At 42.6% G+C, this 15,187-nt stretch overlaps 1 protein-coding gene and 1 long non-coding RNA gene across 5 annotated transcripts in view; one reads left to right on the top strand and one right to left on the bottom strand.

Annotated features, from left to right (window-relative positions):
* The window catches only part of SYT14 (synaptotagmin 14), a 147,874-nt gene that overhangs the window by 30,783 nt on the left and 101,904 nt on the right, over window positions 1–15,187 (bottom strand). For all 4 annotated transcript variants that reach the window (XM_019549433.1, XM_019549431.1, XM_019549429.1 and 1 more), the window contains one exon: window positions 2,743–3,011. In XM_019549433.1, the coding sequence (XP_019404978.1) occupies window positions 2,743–3,011 (269 nt within the window). The remainder of the gene's footprint in view (window positions 1–2,742; window positions 3,012–15,187) is intronic.
* LOC109319690 lies at window positions 9,442–14,161 on the top strand. The gene is made up of 3 exons (XR_002103592.1): window positions 9,442–9,451; window positions 13,726–13,727; window positions 14,034–14,161. It is a non-coding gene; the product is annotated as an uncharacterized LOC109319690 (long non-coding RNA).

Here is a 15,187-nt window from a genome sequence, read left to right as displayed (position 1 = left end):
ATCCTTTGTGTGTTTGGTCAGGGGGGAGCGGCGTATCTGGAATATACATACATACTGAGCAATGCTAGTATCATGCATAGTTTGTACTATATATAAGTAGGTACAAGAGTGCTGCTTACAAGGGTGTTTATGTACGTGTGTTTATGCTGTGCTAAAACTTGCAGCATAAGTCTATGGGTACCCATAGTAATTTGCTTATGTGCAAATTACTACAGGCATATTTATTTCAAAGACAGTATTTTCAAATTTGCTCCTCATTTTCATGTGCTCAGGAAGAGCAGGGTCTGACAAAGTAGGGGTGGGCAGATGGGAATGAGTTACAGGAGAAGAAGTTGGGGGCAAAGGGCAATGGGGCTATCTGACCCCCCAGATTTATTTTCCCTGCTGTAGAAGTTGGAGGGGGACATACTCAAGGCAAACCTCCAATAATTTGATTCTATTACTGGAAAATTATAACAAATTTATACATTTTCCGTATATAGAAACTAATCATGGGGGAACATCTTATATTCAAGTAAATACGGTAACATAGGCATAATCATGGACAGTCATCAATTTCAAAGAGACCAAAGGTAGTTTCAAGGGTATAGAACTTGGAACTCAAAACACAGTAGATATCAAAGTTGTATTTATTGCCACTTCATTTATTTTTTGAAGTTGAGGGAATGAGGGGGCTGTTTGAACAAAGGCAGAACCTGAAAAGAACTTCTAATACAGAGTAGGTTTGGCTGGAAGTGTTTTCATACTCTACATCATTAACTTCAACTCAAGGTCAGATACAATTAACGGATAAATAAATGTAAGAGTTTGGTAAAAAGCTGTTGGTATGGAAGGATTTTTTGTTTGTTTGTTTTTTTAAGTAGAACAGATTATTACACTGTTCATAAAACAAAAGAACTTACTCTAAACATGTAAAACCACACTTTAATTTCTGAACTATGATATTACTAAATATGTGACTTGTCCATATAAATTAATACCATAACTTTCCATCTCAGAAACTGGTATGTTCTGTTTTAAGAAGTGACACTGTTAGCTGAGTGCACATTCTAGACAACTACAAAAGATATAGAAACATTCAATTTGTAAAGAATGATGTTCATTCCTGTAGAAGTGATATGCTACAAAAGCTGGAAAGCACCTATCAAGGGGTATTAGCCCCTCTCAACTCACTGATTTGAAGGCAGCATGCTAGAAGTTAGGGATATTAGAACCTGGATGCTTAACCTCTTGGACTGTAAGTAGGGGTGCACCAATAAAGATTTTTTGGGCCAATACCAATGGACAATTATTAAGAGGTCATATTGGCAGAAACTGATCCAATTGCCAATATGCAGCCCAGCAGCTTGGAGAGTAGCATCTGGCTGGTAAGTTTGTTAGCGGGGAAGGGGCAGGGGGTAGGAAAAGGGCATGGGGGGAGCAGATAGAGGCCCCTACAGTGAAGGAGGGAATGGGTATGGAGCAGGATCATGGCTAGGTGCTGCCCAGCCGGGGGGGAGGGAGGCTTCTCTAGGGGTTACAGATCCCAGAGCTACGCACACCCCCAGAGGAGCCATGGAGGATGTGTGCCCCACAGATCTATGTACGGGTCAAGGGCGGGCTGCCACTGCACTTTGGGGCTGGGGGTGGCACCAGGCTCTTCCCAGCAAGAGGGTTGGGCTGGGGCTGCACTCGGAGTGGGCAGCAGCAGCACTGGAAGGCGGGACTACGGGGTGGACTGCAGCCACTCTAAAATTCGCCATAAACCACCTGTAGAGCCACCTCACAGTGCCTGGGCCCAAATGCAGCCCTGGCCCAGCCCCAGCCCAATACTGAGCTCTTCCCACTGGGAAGATCCCAGCACTGCCCCCAGCCCCAGCCCGCAGCAGTAGCCCACCCTCAATCTGTGCAGAGATCCAGAGGGCACATGCCTCCCATACCTCTCCCAGGGGTGTATGCAGTGGCGGGAGCCACCCCACCCTCCACAGCATTTATCAGCAACATTATTGGTCAAATCAGCTAAAAAAAGCCAATTGCCAATGCTGACAATTTTCTTTTTATCAGCGTCAATACAGCTGTAAGTTTTAAATATAAATAGCCAACTAGTATAGGATAAGGGATTTTGAATAATAAAAACAAACAGATTTTCTAATGAATAATCATTACAAATTACAAAAAGGAGAAAGGAAAATTTTACCCCAAATTTATTACATTGCTGATGATAGAAGTATACTCAAAATATATATAGTTTTAATCCAGGATTGTTCACAATATGCCAAGATGCCAGGCTGAGCCCTAGGGCCCCCTTGTAAGCCAGGTGTGCACCGGCCCATCTCAAAATGCTGTGGTCCCGGGCATGCATAATATTAAAGATATTAAAAGAAATGTAATTTAAATTGATTTATTGCTAAGCTATAGAATTAAAATTGCAATAAGAACAAACTGTTTTTATTTAGTCCCTTCAAATAATAATATATCAAAATGAGGTTTCTATATTTTACTTAATTTTAAAATAAGTCATCCTGAGGAGGGGTTGCTTTCAAATGAAATACTAAAGATATCAGCACACAAATAAACTTAAAACTATAGTACTATATTATTTCACAAAATATATTCCTCTCTTTATGGGTGATTTTTGCAACAAATACTTATACTTTGTAAGATGTGCAACAAAAACAAGACAGTCTCAAAAAAAATCTTACATTAAGAAGCTATCGCGCAAAATTTAAGATAACTATATATGAAAGCTAAACTATCATTTACCTCTGGGCTAAGTACAGCTGTACTATCACTGGGCACATCCTCTTCATATCCTTTATTATGAAAGCTTTCTATTTCATGTCCAGTGCTTCCCTCACTTGGGCACTTGTATGAACATCTTGGGCTGTTGCTACAGTGGGAAAATTCACATTTACCATCACCAACTTCAGAGGGTGTACAGGAGAGGTGAGGAGAACCACTATCATCCTGATATGGTGGGGGCTGCAGTTCATCCAGCGGAGGTGTTCTTCTCATTCTTTGTATGCAGTTTGCTGTAAATAAGGGACAATTCTTTACTTGCATATTTCCCGAATTGAAAAGATTTCTTGCATTTGGTTATTTACTGTTGTCATACTTTAGAAAAAATGAACATATTCACATACCTGAACACAGCATTTAAAAGTTTTCAAAATAGATATAATACTACTGAAAACATTTACTACATTAATAACCTGATACAACTCATATATTGTAAAGCAATTATTCTTCAGAATCAGGTCTCAATCCATTCTGCAACAAGTCTAGTTTATTTGTGCATAAAGATGTTATAGTGATATAAAAGTTCTAGGCCTGGTTATGAGAGATGCTGATTCCTGCACCTGCCTTGAGTATAACCCATTTCATCTCCATGCAAGTCAGCTTAATTGCCTCAATGCAAGTGGAGTGTTAAACAGTTCAAAAAATTAACCCCATTTTTTCCAAGTCCTGATGGAGGACTTCTGGCTTTGAAGCGGCTGCAGCTCCTATGGGCTGGAATAGCAACTGTAGTCCCTCCACGTAAGCTGTGCAAAATATGGGCAAATGGATTAATGCATATGACGATCTGGAGTAACTCTCCTAGCCTGCATGCAATTAAACTTAGCACGCAGCAGCAAGTAATGAAGTACTTCCCAGCAAGTAATGAAGAGCTTCCTTTCCACAGCTCATAGGGAATGCATTTAACCCCCTGAGCAGCTGCTCAGCCTCTGTGCAGAACACTGGGGCAGTTCTCACACAGAAGAATGTACCCACTGAATTTAACATGATAAATACCTTCTCAGGAACAGAGTCCATTAGCTATTAAGGCCACAGACTTAAACTTGAGTATCTAGAAGTTAGAAATTCTGGTCTAACCACCAAAGCACACTGAAGTCAGCCAAAAGACTCCTGATAAGGCTCAAAAATGGCTCAATTTTACAAGGGTGCTGAGCATCTTCTGCTTCTACTGACACCGAATCAACAGCTGGAATTGTTGCTGCTCAGTGGGCATGCCCACACAAGACACTTACTGCAGAGTACACTAATTAGCTGTGCAGTAAATGTCACACGTCTACACATGCGCCCCTGTTACGCTGGGGTAAACTAATTTATAGGGCTGTGCAAAATGGCTACATCTCATTTCAATTTCAGATTCAGCCATTTCAGAGGACAGTGATTCGTTTCAGTGTTTCGGATCACTGCTCCATTTCAATTTGGCCGAATCTGTTTCAGACTTTCGACACTGTTTCGGAGATTCAGATTGGCCAGGGAGAGGCAGGCATAGCTCCCATGGGTTCTCCCATGGCTCATCTGGCTGTGCCCACCTTTCCCCAGGCAGGGGGAGCCATGGGAGAAGCCCCCATGGCTGCCCTGCATGGCACCATCCCCCACCCGGCCTCAGCTTAGTCCCAGCACTTAAAAAAAAAAAAAAAAAAATAAGCCCAGCACTCACTGGCTCTAACAGTGGGAAGGCAGAGCTCCCCTCTCTCCCCACCACACACACAGTGCAGGGCAGTGGGAGACAGCAGAGATTGACACCCCTCCCCCCCACACACGTGGTAGCTGCCCCATGCAAGTGCAGTGCAGCTCAGCAGGGCACTGCAGGGCTCCACGTGCTGTCTGGGAGCTGGGGCAGCTCCATGTGTCAGCTAGAGCCCGGCACCACTCAGCCCCAATGGCCCCAGCTCCCAGACAGCACTCTGCTGAGCCACACTGCACCCATGCCATGGGTCAGCTGCTATGCAGGTACCAAGTGGGGGGGGCAATCCCCACTGCCCCATGTGGTGCGGGAGAGCTATGCCAAAAGCCCCCAGAAGCCCTGATCCTCACTCCTGAAGCTGGTGACTGCAGGGTTTTTTTTGTTCTTGGGGTTTTTTTTTTTTTTAACGTGCTGGGATGCTGGGGGGCCATCAGGGATGGTGCTGGGCGGTAGGGGGAGAGAGATCACAGAGTGGGGGCTCTGCAGGGGGGCTCTGCCACATGGCCCCAGAGCCCCCACTACAGCCAGCGAGTGTGGGGCTTTAAGTGCTGGGACGCCGGGCCAGACAGGGCAGCCCTGGGGGCTATCATGGTTCCCCCGACTGTGCTCAGCATGGGCTGCACCAAACAGACTCAGGTGCTGGCCCCAGCCAGCAGCATGCTGTCATCCTGCAGACAGATCCAGGGGCCCGTGGCCCCTGGGAGGACTGTGAGGCTGTGCCAGGCTCCTCCCAGGGGACACAGGCCCCTGGATCTGCATGCAGGATGATAGTAGGCTGCCATCCCTCTCCCAGAGTACTGGGATTGGAAGGGACCTCAGGGACAGATCACAGACACTGGCCAGCTAAGGATGCCAAGACGTCAAGATCAGAGAAGTCCCTCCCCACCCCACTCCTTCCCCTCTCTCTTCTTAGTTTCTGTTTCCCTGCAAGCCCAGATTCAAAACATTTCCAAAACTTTTTGGATGGGTTCGTTTTGTTTCAGAGATGTTTCAGAGCCTTCCGTTTCATTTCGGTGTTTCGGGCGCCAAAGCTGGCCAAAACACCTCAGAAATGAAATGTCTGCCAAAATATCACACAGTCCTACTAATCAACTCTGAAGCAGGTTAATTCATTCTGAACACAAGTACTATCCTGCATTGGAGTTCCTTACTCTGCAGCAGCACACATTCAGATGCTGCCCCAGGGGCCGGGGCACGAGGGTGCTTCAATGCAGGGGGTGCCTGCCAGCTAGCCCTGCACTGGAGCACCCTTGTGCAGCATGTTGAGGCAGGGGAAATAGCCCCAGGCTGGCAGGCTGAGCCCCAGGACCCCCCCGTCAGCCAGGGCTGCACTAAGCCATCTCAAAATGCTGCGGTCCCGGGCACACGTTCAAATGGCTTACTGGGGAGCAATAAACTCTGGAGCAATAAGCTCAGGAATTCATTGCTTCATATTAGTTGCATTGTAGATGCTCAGTAAGTTGTAAATTAAAACCAAGGTGCCTAATTTTAGGCACTTCATTTTTTAATTTTGTTTTCATACTTTATTACTTGGCACTACAAAGTAAGCTGGTGGGGTGCAAATAAAATATGGCATACATTAACAGAAGTGGAAGAAATCTCAAACAGACAGATAAAATATGTTCTGGAGCTGTTATGGGACAGTGAAGGCATTTTAAAGCGTGCATCACACTGGTCATACAAGTACCTGATGCAACTCATACAAAAAAATAACAGAAGTCATGGCGACATTTTTATACTTCATTTCATAAGAATCTATCAGATTATGGGGTTAATGAACCTGCAATATTAAACAGCACAAGCTTTAAATTCATATGCAACCACCTTGGAGACTAGATTCTTTTTCATGTATGGCTGTTTATCAGGGGAAGTGCCTAAAATTAAACATCCTGCTTTAATCATAAGCAAGCTAGAGACAGGACTTTTCACTGAGGGACTCAAATTATTCATAGATTTCATACATATTAGAGCTGGAAGGGACCTCGCAAGATCATCAGGTCCAGCCTCCTGCCCAAGGGGCAGGGAGGCACCTAGGGTCAAAGGATTGCAGCAAGACAGGCATCTAAATGTTTCTTGAAGGTATCCAGAGCAGGTGCTTGCATCACCTCTGGAGGGAGTGTATTCCAGGCATTGGGGACTCAGACAGTAAAGAAGTTTTTTCTTATGTCCAACCTAAAATGGTCGTCCAGGAGTTTGTAACTGTTGGACCTCGTCTTCCCATGAGGTGCCCTTGTGAACAGACATTCTCCCAGTTCTTGATGCATACCCCTTATGTACTTATAGGCTGCCACCAAGTCCCCCCTAAGCCTACGCTTCTCCAGGCTGAAGAGTCCCATGGCTCTCAGCTTCTCTTCCTAAGGCCTGTTCTCTTGCCCTCTGATCATGCACATGGCTCTTCTACATCCTTTCTAAATTGTGGAGCCCAGAATTGGACTCGGTCAAAACTATTACTTCTTCCTTCATTTACCATAGCCTTAAAAATTGTTCACTCTTCTCACTATACAGAAACATATTTTATGCTGTGAGGAAAGATAAGGCTCCACTCAAGCTTCCTTTGGTGGATACTTACCCAATTGCTATAAGGGGACTCAAATGCTAAATCCCACAAAATCTTAGTTTGTTCAAGGTGGGCAGAGTTTACAGACTGTTCTTGGCTTTGGACTGGTAGGCATGCATGCCACGTATCGTTAGGGATCAGTGTGTGGGCAATCTGGGATGGTCCCCTGATATACAGGCGAAGTCCAGGGATTGGGTCTCAGGGAGCTGGGAGTCAGGATACACCAGAAGTTGGAACTGGAGTCAGGAGATAAAGCTGGCATCAGAATATGCCAAGAGTAAGAACCAGAATCAGAAGCCAAGAGTTAAAACCTGAGATCTGGTAAGTGAAGCAAGGAAGAGCACAAGGGTCAAGAGTAAGTGCCTAAATCTTTTCCTAGACAGAATATTGCAGGCTGAGTCTAGCTTGTAAAGCAGAGGTGGGCAAATATTTCAGCTGAAGGGCCACCTAATGAGTTTTGGTGAGCTGTTGAGGGCCACAGACATAAAATCTTTCATAAGATATCATTTTAACAAAGTATAGATAAAAGACAAATCATGTGCTAAAAATCAAACATCTACTATAACATATTTTAATCACCCAGCATGATGAGCAGCCATCTGCGGGTGGTGGAGTGGGTAGAAGGAGGCTGGGAGCTGGAGCCCTGTGTGCTAGGGCAGTAGCCGCCTGGCAGGGCATGTGGTGCCTAGCACATACCTCCACAGCCTTTGCCCTTCCCCATGCTACCTGCTGCCCAAAATGGCACAGCAGGGGCAGAAGGAGGAGGAGCCACTGGAGGCAGGGGGAACTGAGCAGTACCTGGGCAGCTCCAGCCACAGCAGGAGCAGCCCTGCCAGGAATCTGTGTACACTGGCTGGGGCAAGGTCTGGGCTGCCCTGGGCAGGGCTCAACTCTATGGGGAGCACCAGGGGGCAACTGCAGACTAGACGCATTCAACTGATGGGTGTCCATCTGCAGGCCAGATCCAATCAGTCTGCGGGTCGGATCTGTCCCACAGGCCATATTTTGCCCACCCCTACTTTAAAGACTGCAGCAAATGGGACCTGTTGCCTAAAGACTCAGCAAGCTGTCTGCCTTGATTGCCCTAGTAATCACTGCCAGGGGCACTGATCCAAACTTGTTTCGGGTGACACCTGTTTTGTGAAGCTTCATGGGATGAACTGCCCTGATTCTCTGACTGGGACCAGCTGAGCCCAGAGAACAGCACTGGCCTCACTAGAGGCATAGAACTAGTGTCTGACCCCTCTTCTTGGCACTGGAAATTCCACTGAACCAAATGTTTAAGTCTTAGAACGGTCTCCCACCATCCCCTCTAGTAGTACCTGCATTTTCCATGAAAAAGGTAAACTCTAAACCAGAAACCTTACATCTTTAGGGGTGTGTGATAGATGTTTTCATCTATCACATACAGAGATATGTGATAGATGGTCACATATGCCATTTGGATACCATTTTAAAATCTTAATTAATACTTTTTGAGTATTACAGTATTGACAAGCTTTAAGAGGGCTTCTATTTTACAAGTGATGCTGCTAATACTATTCCATATCTCAAGCCCTAAAGTTTCTACAACTCATAGTGGCAAAAAGCCTACAAACAACAGGAAATGAGACTGTAATTACTATACTGCTATGCCTCAATTTCTTTTTTCAAAAGATAAAGTCTACAATGATGATTTTTTTCCTAAGTAATTCTTGCACACTTTAGAGAAATGAAACTCTCCACAGTCTGGGTAACTATCAGCAACATTATTGTCTTAAATGAGTAAATAAAATGACTGTATGAATCATTTTTTTTCACTTTCATGAACTCCATTATATAGCCCTGTGGGAAAACTGCCTAAGACTCTGTGACAGAAGAGGTGCTCTTAACATAGCTGGAGTAGAAGTGAAGAGAAAAAAATCCTGTTCACCAGCTACAGTGATTCATATAGCTCAGAAAAGCAGATGCTACTTGCCAGTAACTGTTATTTCATAAAACCAATTTACCACAGAGAAATACAATATAAACTATTAAAAAAAGGTTTTGATTGTCACCATTGAGAATTTAAGGACACATTTGTCTAAACAGGGATAGACTACTTCAGAATCAAAGAAGCTGTTAAATGAACATGAAGGGATAACCAACACTTTTACAGAATTTTTTTTACAGTGAAAATGACTTTCAACATATATTAAGCCTTTTTTTGGTAAATGATGAACTTGTGTGTGTTAAGAACTGTCTAATAGTATAAACCTCTTTTCAATTTACATTGTATGGAAATGATCAAGGCTGCAGAATATATAGCCATGTCTACTGTTCAATTCTTTATCAAAGTTCAAGGAGCCAGAAAAGTAAATCTCCCTCCTTCTCTACCTCTACTGAGAGTTAATTTTATTTGTGTGGCATTAATCTGGCTAGAGCTGGATTAGCAATGCTGCATCCTTTTATAACACCTGGTATAAAAAATGAAGCCTTTCACATATGCTCGCTAAAAACACTTCTCTATCTTTCTACATTTGACAGCAGAATTTTGAAAGACACCCTCCTTCATGACTTCAGCTATAACTGTAAGTAAAATCCACTAAAATCCACTGCTTCCTAAAACCAGGCTGATAATCTCTTGACTGGCCACAAGTTTCCTGATCAGTTAGGATAGAGTTCTGCCCCAGAAAAGAGACTGCAAGCAAACACAAGTGTGCCTTAGCAACTGCTTGGCATTGTAGGCCTAACTCATTTTTGGTGCAATTCCACTAAATTGCACAGAGATAGTTCAGGGATAAATTTGGTCCTCTATTTTTCTGGTATAAGAAGCTCTTCCTGTACAATATGTAACTAGAGCATCATCAACAACATAGTACTTCTGAATCATACACAGATCTGTAATCCAAATAATACTGCAGCAGCAATTACAGAAAGACAATATGGGCACTTTTCTCAGACAATGAAACAAGTCATTTTAAACAACCCCTTCACAAAAGTATAGCAGAAACCATTAAAAATTAAGGCAGACCAACTGCTACCACACAGATTCTGTGGATATATCCTATCCTAGTGGCTGTATTTTTTAAAATGGCTCTCCCTAAGTATGTAATATTGCAAGTCAGAAAGTATTGAGAGAGAGCTATATGAAGACAATCCAAGCACTAATGGATATAGATCACATAAAGTAGTAGTATACAAAACTGAAAATAAGACATTGGGCAACTGCTGTAGGAATTAGGCAGAAGCAAAATCTTTAAAGTTCATCAGACTAAGCAGATCAACATTTAGGATAAGAACAACATTTTGGGATTTTGGCCATTCTTGAAGGATACCATTGAATGGACAATGCAAGAATTATGGGCAACAAGCAGAGAGATTGCTGCTACAGTCAGAAGACGCAGCATGTAAACGGCTATTAGCCAGCTAAAGTGAAAAATCAAACTTAAACAAAACCCAAAACTTATGAAAGGTGAAAAGAACAGCTCCTGAATAGGCACGGATTCAAAACCAACCAGAATCAGCAAAAGTATTTCCACTGGCTTCAGTGGGTTTTCAATAAAATTTTGTGGTAGCAAAATGTGTTGGGTGAAATACTGCTATAAATACAAAATTAGAAATATTTAAAATAAGAAAAATTCCATTTATTTTCCAGAGTGGAATTACACTTTCAAGTTGCAAAAACTTTCTGAATAAAATGCTTTTGTTATTGATGTTGGTTTATAAATATATTAGAGGTGCACCGATACATCAGTCCCGTTTCAGATTGGCACCAGGATGAGGAAAATTGACAGCATCAGCAATCGGCTTTTTTTGGTCTGATGCGGTCAATAGTGCAGCCGATAAATGGTGTGTGCGTGCGTGCGGCCTCAGTGCAGCATGCAGGTGACCAGGAGCAGAGCCCAGCAGCATGGAGAGCACCCGGTCCAACTGGTAAGTTTGCTGTCACGGAAGAGGTGTGGGGGGGCACAGATTGAGGCCCCCATGGTGAGGGAGTGGGAGTGGCGCTGGGGCAGGGCATGGGACAGAGCCATGGCTCATCCTGGAAGTGTAGGGGCAGCTCCTGCCACTGCATGCAACCTGGGCATGGGGGACATGTGCCCCTGGATCTGAACATGGGGCAAGGGTGGGCTGTCACTACGAGCTGGGGCTGCGATAGGATCTTCCCAGCAGCGGCTGGACCGGGCTGTACTCTAGGCAGGCAGCGGCCGTGCTGGGAGGGAGGGTTGGGAGAGGCTGTAGCCCCCCATTCACAGTGGCTCTGATGCGCATCGCAAGCACATCCCAGCCCAGCACTCCCCTGGCCCCAGTGGCAGTCCACCCCACCTGGCACGCAGATCCAGAGGTACACAATCCCCATGCCCTCCTGGGGGGGCATGCAGCAGCAGGCGCTGCCCCCCCCCCATCCCCATGACCCCCAGATGAGCCAAAGCTCCACCCTGTGCTCCACACACCCGGGCAGCACCTGCCCCTGCTCCACTGGCTCCCTCACCACAGGGGCCTCGATCTGCCCTCCCACGCCCTTTCCCTGCCCCATGCCCCTTCTCCCACTACAGACTTACTGGCCAGATGCCACTACTCAAGCTGTGGGGCTGCATATCAAAATTGGATCAGTATCAGCTAATATGGCCAATGTTTAATGAACTATCGGTATTGGCCCAAAAAAAGCTCTGTTGGTGCACCCCTAAAATACATTTCATCTCCTCATTTGTTAATAGTTTAACTTCCTCATGTTCCCTGCCTTTCACATTTGTATCTGCAAAATTATTGGTAAGCTTCAATGTTTGCAAATGCAGAACTTTACAATTTCAACTATTTTGCACAAAGTTTTTCAGTATTTTGTGTGCTGGCTATTACTCAGTTTTTCCAGCCAATGCCCAAAAATAAATGGATAGACGATCTCTTTTTTAAATGGCCCAAACAATATGCATTGGGGTTTTTATTCATAGTATAGCAATCTTCAATTTTTTTTTCAAATTTAGAGGTTTTTAAAATAAACTGTAATGTGCAATAGGCATTTGAGATGTTTTAAGAACAATGAATCTTGCATCTCTGCAAGAAGCTGAGTTGTTTATAGGGCTACGTCATTAATCTCCAAAAACTTACTCCTGGTGATTCCCTAGTCTGTAAACTGCAGTTAAGCACACTTCTGAAGGCTACTTTTGAGCTCCTCCTACATATTACTTCTTTAAAATATTCATAACATTGTGGGAGAGCTGCATTATTGTATACTACATAGTAAACCCAGTCCCATGATTTTTTTAAACACTGAACATTGTTTATAAATTCATAATTTTTTGCAAGTCACATTTCTATTCACACTTGGTGGCATCCAATCTTCCTGTAGTTTTTTGACATATGGTATTCTTCATACTTATTTATTTTCTTTATACTGATGCAAGTTTCCAATTGTAATCCTTCAAGGGGTTCTATGCAAATGTTGAGACAATTTAAATAAAACATAAAATGAAATACATGTTTAAAAATTAAAGAAACCTTTTTTTTCACTCTGAATGATTAAATACCCTTAGAGGTTTCTGGTATGCAGCTGAGACAGTCCAAATGGAATTTTCATGTTTGAACTTTTCTCCCATCCAAAATATTAAATTGACTAAATAACCCAACATCACAAGCAGAATATAAAATATAAACATTAAATATTGAATGAAGACTTGAAGCATTCTTCCTTTTAAAGGCTACATGTGTGTATATGAAAAAATGTTGTTTCACAGTGAGATGGATTTTCTTGGCATGTTAATTTTTACAAAAGAAATTATGTCCATGTAAGTTACTAAATTACAGAGAATGTAATTTCAAATATCCAGATACACTACATATTGACAACAATCTACTTGAACAGTTCTCTTCTGTTGATCACAGTACAGTAACTGCTGATTATCTTTATAAATTCAGAGTAAATTAGAATGGATAGAACCTGCATTTAATTGACTGTGCCCATTAAACAGTATGTATGAATAATTTTGGTGATGGCCTTTTTCCTCACCTCATTATTTAAAGCATCTTTCTATTCATATATAGACCTCAAGAAGAATACACTGCACCATAAAAAAATATCACTCTCAAAAATCCTCGCTTCTCAAATTGCCCTACTCATATTCATTCTGAATTTGACTTCCTACTCCTGGAAGTCAGTAGGCATGCCTACTAAGATATTCCTAATATCTAACCTAACTTCAAGACTAATCTATATACATCTATATATAGATATAGATATATAAATTAAATAAAGTACATGTCTGTGTCTGTATGTATGTTCGCTTATAACTAGAGAATGGCTGGTCCTACCTACTCTAAACCTTCCAAAATCACTGAATACCACCCGAGGAAAATTATAGGTGGGTTATTTTTCACTTGACCCTTTTTGAGGCTTTCAATGACTGGGATTACTTTGCCTCACAGATAACAAACTAGTACCACTCCATTCTGGATGCAATGAATTCAGTTCAACTGTCATTATTATAAAATAATGTCTGTATGTATGTCTGTTCATTTATACCTCAAGAATGGCTGGTCCTATCTACTCTAAACCTTCCAGAATCACTGAATACCACCCAAAGAAAATTATAAGCAGGTTATTTTTCACTTGTTCCTTTTTGGCGCTTCCAGTGACTATCTAAGGGAGTGATGGTTTTCCCACGGACAGTTATATGTGGCTTGCCCCGAGCTGGTAGTCGCAGAGGGTTGTATATACTGGTGCCAACAGGAAACACCGCGAACATTGTTTACAAAGAAGTTCTACAATAAAGGTCATTCATTTGGATGTCATTTGAAATGTCACTCCACATTAAATAAGAAATGTTAAATATGTTGTACTATGTTCTTTAAAAATAAACAATATTTTTACCTTAATATATTAATAAGTTCTCTGAAAATAAACAAACAGCGCAATTACAAAAATGATGACCTGGGCAAAGAAAGAGTCCTTCCACTAGTCTCATATATACATATAAAATGAAGCGTCTGTCTGTGCACTTATAACTTGGGAATGGCTTGTCCTATCTACTCTAAACTTTCCAAAATCACTGACTACCATCCAAGGTAAATTATAGGCAGGTTATTTTTCATTTCACCCTTTTGGGGGCTTTTATTGACTGGGATTACTTCGCTTCTCAAATAACAAACTGGTACCACTCCATTTTGGATACAGTGAACTCAGTTCAACTGTCATTATTATATAGAACCTTGCTTGCTTTTTTTTTGCTCACCGTGTTCTTTAAAAATAAATAATATTTTTCATCTAAATATATCATACTAAGTTCTTTGACAATAAACAAACACCGCAATTTTGAAAACAACAACCCAGGCAAAGAACAGGTACTTCAGCTACTTTTGTATATAACAGGTGAGTATACACAATAGTGATTGTCATGCACATACCATATTTACTCAAATCCAAGACAAAATTTTTCCCCCTAATTGGCAAAGGGGAAAAAAGCCTCATCTTGGATTCAGGTATTGGCCCAGGGCAGGTAGTATTTCAGCTCCTGATTTGGTCTCAGGTTTGGGGCTGACTGGAACTGAGCCACCGCAGGCCAAGATGACTTATTTGGGTCTTAAAACCTCCATAGATGGAGATTTCACAACCTCTTAGGGTAACCTGTTCCAGTATTTTACTAGCCTCATAGTGAGAATTTTTTTCTCATCTAACCTAAACTTCCGTTGCTGCAATCTGAGACCAATGTTCCTTCTTGTCATCTGCCACCGCTGAGAACAAACAGTATAGCTCCATCCTCCTTGGAACCACCCTTCAGGTAGTTAAAGGCTATCACTAAATCCCCCTGTGTCTTCTCTTCTCCAGCCTAAAAACTCGACCCAGTACTCCAGATGTGGCCTCACCAGTGCCAAGTAGAGAGGAATAATCACTTCCCTCAATCTGCTGGCAATGCTCCTACCAATGCAGTTCAGTATGCTTTTAGCCTTCTTCACAATAGGGTCACACTGCTGGCTCATATCCAGCTTACTGTCAATTGTAACCCCACAGTGGCTTATTGTCCACTGTTTCCATATTTTCAATGTGTTATAATTTTCCATGTATAGAATCTAATTAATGGATGGTCATTTTAAATTCAAACTTGGATTCAGGTAAATACAGTGAGTTTATGTGGCACTGGTCAGGCCGCAGCTGGAGTACTGCGTCCAGTTCTGGACACCACACTTCAAGAGCGATGTGGACAACATGGAGAGGGTCCAGA

The sequence above is a fragment of the Crocodylus porosus genome, unplaced genomic scaffold (assembly GCF_001723895.1).
Source record: "Crocodylus porosus isolate Cpor-Errol unplaced genomic scaffold, CroPor_comp1, whole genome shotgun sequence".
NCBI classification, from domain to species: Eukaryota; Metazoa; Chordata; order Crocodylia; family Crocodylidae; genus Crocodylus; species Crocodylus porosus.
The sequence above is the reverse complement of the archived record's forward strand: the minus strand, read 5'-3'. Positions and strand labels throughout refer to the sequence as shown.